The 4369-nt window shown below is 41.9% G+C and overlaps 1 protein-coding gene across 1 annotated transcript; it reads left to right on the top strand.

Annotated features, from left to right (window-relative positions):
- The first annotated feature begins 3055 nt into the window (after positions 1-3055).
- Positions 3056-3747, top strand: LOC141481535 (uncharacterized). The gene is made up of 2 exons (XM_074173159.1): positions 3056-3252; positions 3348-3747. Exons 1-2 carry the CDS (start codon positions 3056-3058, stop codon positions 3745-3747), a joined length of 597 nt encoding a protein of 198 aa, XP_074029260.1.
- Positions 3748-4369: the final 622 nt, after the last annotated feature.

A 4369-nucleotide genomic window follows, 5' to 3' on the forward strand; every position in this document is an offset into this window, starting at 1 on the left:
GATACCTGTAGCAGCGTCCCGGAAAGAACCGAAACAAACACAACCCCGGCCCAAAAGACCCGTACCGAGACCCAACATCTGGACCATTGACCACCGCAACGAACCCGGACTACCACATGGATTAACTTGAAAACAATGAAGAAAACTGGAACACAAAAACAACACAAACACCAACATAAAACACAACACACACACAACTCACTCACCCTGAAGAGGCATACGCCTATAGCAGGGTCCTACACAAACAAACACACACAAAAATTGTAAATACCTGAAAAATTTGTAATAAACGATTTTCATTCATTCATTCAATGATTTGAAGTATTCATACACTTGAAAAAGCTACTATGCTAGCGAAAGACGTTGTGATTATATTTTTTCAAATAAAGTTTGTGGAGATCAAATCGTGAGGTGTAGTTTTTGAAACTTCACAACTAACTGATGAATATGAGAACTTATACAGTACGGTGCAAATGTATGGAATAAATTCGATATTTACAAAACGAGCGCCTTTCAGAAGAAATCCAAAAACAGGTCAACTTTAATTTTTGACGGCCCATCTCATGATATTCATATGAAAGAAGTTTCGTCACCGATGTTGGCGTGATGACGTAATCGACAATTTTTTTAAATGCAAACAGGGGTCATGTGGCACCTCATTCAAAAGGTCTAGTAATCATCTATTCAACGGTATAACCATGCCAATATTCATTTATACAAGATGAACCAAAACATGTTATTTATTGAAGTACAATAAAATTATAATAAATGTTCAAATTGATGACCTTCAGCTATGATGCAATGTGAAAGCCGGGCACTGAATTCATTTCAAACGTTTCCGAGAACTTCGGGGGTTATTTGTGCAATCTCGGCTCTGATGCGATCCTTCCACTCTTCAAACTCATTTGGTCGATTTTGGTAAACTTTACTCTTCAAGTATCCCCATAAAAAAAGTCTAACGGGGTCAAATCCGGAGACCTTGGTGGCCATTCGATCGGCCCTCTTCTTCCTATCCACTTTCCTCGGAAAACAGTATCCAGGTAGGTTAGTACATCAACGGCGTAGTTTGGGGGCGCCCCATCCTACTGGAACCACAAATCATTTCTATTTGGAAATAGCTGATTCAGTTGTGGCATCAGATAATCTTCAAGAAAGTGTAGATACCGAGCACCAGTTACGCTTTCCTCAAAAAACTATGGTCCTATTATCTGGTTGTTCAAAATTCCGGCCCAAACATTCACTTTTTGTGGATATTGTGTGCTATGCTCCTCCATCCAATGTGGATTTTCTCTTGCCCAGTATCGATAAGTCTGACGGTTTACGTGACCGTTGAGCATAAAAGTAGCTTCATCTGAAAATATTATATTTTGTATGAAACTCCGATCTCTGTGCGAGCGCTCCATCATGATTTCGCAAAATTCGACTCTTCTGTCAAAGTCATCTTCTAACAGTTCTTGGACCAGCTGAACTTTATACGGATGCCACTTTTCTTTTTTCCAGTGCGACTTGCCTCGTGTTGGTATGGGGGTTTTCTTGGAACGCAAGTACCACATCGACTTCGGCAGATACTGCGGTTCCGGAAATTTGGCCCCCCAGCTGTGAAGAGTCGCAACATTCTCTAACTGAAGGACTGCTGGAAACTCATCAGACACCAAAACACGTTTCTAACGACCCAGCGAACTGGTTGCTGTTCACCGAGGAAGATCGCGCTATATTGATCAGTAAGGGCCCGGAATTTTTCCAGAACAGAAATGGCGATTTCTCCGATTCTGCCAGAAGTTATACGGAACACGATGTAAAAGTGAAACTTCGATGCCTGAACCCATCGGTCTTTTCTTGGAAACTACAAAATGGCGAAACAGTTGACAGATCCTGGCGTGTGTACTCTCCATCACAGAAAGTTTTGTTCTGCTTTCCGTGTCGATTCTTCTCAACCGCGTGTACCGCATTCAGTTCTTCCAGAGGCTTCAACGATTGGACACATTCTGGGGCGTGCATTTTGGAACATGAGAACAGTCCTGGACACAGGCAAGCCATCTTGACTTACGTGGCACGGAAGAAGAGCGTTGGTCTTGTTGATGAAGGTTTGGCTACTCAACTGAACAACGAAATGACTTACTGGAGACAGGTCTTGAGAAGGATCGCGGAGGTCGTAAAATTCTTAGCCTCCAGAGGTCTGTCGTTCCGCGGGGACAACGAAGTCATCGGATCGCAACATAACGGAAATTATTTGGGTGTGCTGGAACTGCTAAGCAAGTTCGATCCATTTCTTGCCGACCATTTGCACAATCATGCGAATAAAGGTACAGGACATGTTTCCTACTTGTCAGCACCCATTTGCGATAAGTTCATAGCTATATTGGGACATAATGTACTGAGCCAAATCATTTCGGAATTGAAGATAGCGAAGTACTACTCGATAAGCGTCGACTCTACCCCTGACATCAGTCACGTCGATTAGCTCACTTTCGTGGTGCGGTAAATGAAGGACTGCTCCCCAATAGAACGATTCTTGGATTTCATTCCGATTGAACGGCATGGAGCAGAGTACCTGTCCGATACCGTTGTATCTTTCCTTGAAGAAAACGGTATAGATTTACAGGACTGTCGTGGGCAGACGAGCGACAACGCTCCTAACATGACAGGGCAGTATAATGGACTACAAGCAAAGCTCAAGGAACACTGCACCTGCGCCCTATTCGTCCCATGTCTGGCGCACAGCCTAAACCTTGTCGTTGGGCAGGTCGCTGGGTGTGTCGTCGAGGCGACAAGCTACTTCCAGTTGCTGCAAAAATTGTACAGTTTCTTCGCCAGTTCTATACATCTCTGGAACGTGTTGAGGAAGTCTCTCGGGGAAGGTACAGTGGTGAAACGACTTTCGGACACCAGGTGGTCTGCGCGTGCGGATGCTGTATCTGCATTGCACAAGTGTTACCCAGCAATAATCGACGCACTGAGGACCATGGATGACGTATGAGAAACTCCGAAAACGCGAAACAAAGCTCGAGGCATTTTGGCGAAACTGGAAACGTTGGACTCTGTTCTGCTGACCGAGATGTGGAGCAACATTTTGGTCAGGTGCAACGAGACGTCGAAGAGTCTACAGAGTGAAAGTTTTTCTCTCGACGTAGCCCTCAAGTTGGTGGAATTCCTGCTTGCGTTTGTGGAGGAAAAACGTGACATGTTCGAGACCTACGAAGCTGCGGCAAAAAAGATCTTCCCGGACTTCGAATACAGAAATTCAGGACTGAGGTCTACCTTCCAATCATCGACTGTTTGATCACTCAACTGCAACATCGTTCGAAGGCTTACGATCAACTACTCAATTTGTTCGGATTCTTTTCCAGGTCGTGCTTTTTGCGATTTGAAGAGCTGCAAGATTATTGTCAGACTTTTAACGAGTTTTATACAAACGACGTCGACGAAAAAGAACTGCTGATGGAATGTGAACACTTCAAGCATTATTTGATGCAGAAACTCTTAAAGAGTAACAATCTTGCTGCCACGTTTCCTAATGTAGAGATCGCGTTAAGAATTTTCTTGTGCTTAATGATCACCAACGCCAGTGGTGAACGATCATTCTCCAAACTTGAATTGATCAAAAACGAACTGAGGAATAACATGAGCCAGGAGAAACTCAAATGGTTGTCGCTTATGAGTATAGAGAACGATGTCCTTAGATATTCAGATTTCAAAGATGTAATCGAGGAGTTCGCCATTCGAAAGGCCCGAGAAAAACCTGTGTAATAAATAAAATGATGTAAAAAATATTTGTAACACGTGTTTTTGTAAAAAACATTTTTTTATGGGAAGGAGGGAGGGGCCCCCAACGGTGACTGGCCCAGGGTCATGAAGGCCTCCTTCATGGAGTAGAAACTACAAAACATTTTATTAAATATATAGGCCGATTAAATACTAGACAAACAAAAAGTAAAGAAAATAGGTAAAACTTCAGAGAAATATTACACGTTCTATAAGAATAAAATATTAATGTAGGTACAAATAGATAGAATCTTAGGCAATATGGATAAGATTATGCTACTTATAATATGATACAACTTTGGGATAAATTTGATTAAGACTAACTTATTTCACTCTAACAGATTTTTTTAAATTGTCTATCTTTTTCGAGAATGTGTTTTCTTGTTTTTTGAGTATTGCTTTGGAATAAGAATTTTTTATTTTGTGAGGTACGGTGTTATATAATTTAGTTGCCATGAAAGAATATGCTCTTTGTGAAATTGACTTTTTAACAGTAGGATAGGTTAGTTGGTCGCGTTGTCGTGTGTTATAGTCGCCCATATTCAAAAATTCAAAAATGGGGGTGGCCTAAGTCCGATGACATCCTGTATAAAAGATTCATGGATAT

Source organism: Leptinotarsa decemlineata, unplaced genomic scaffold (assembly GCF_025532065.1).
Source record: "Leptinotarsa decemlineata unplaced genomic scaffold, Ldec_3_MD MMD2_tig00000199_RagTag_RagTag, whole genome shotgun sequence".
NCBI classification, from domain to species: domain Eukaryota; kingdom Metazoa; phylum Arthropoda; class Insecta; order Coleoptera; family Chrysomelidae; genus Leptinotarsa; species Leptinotarsa decemlineata.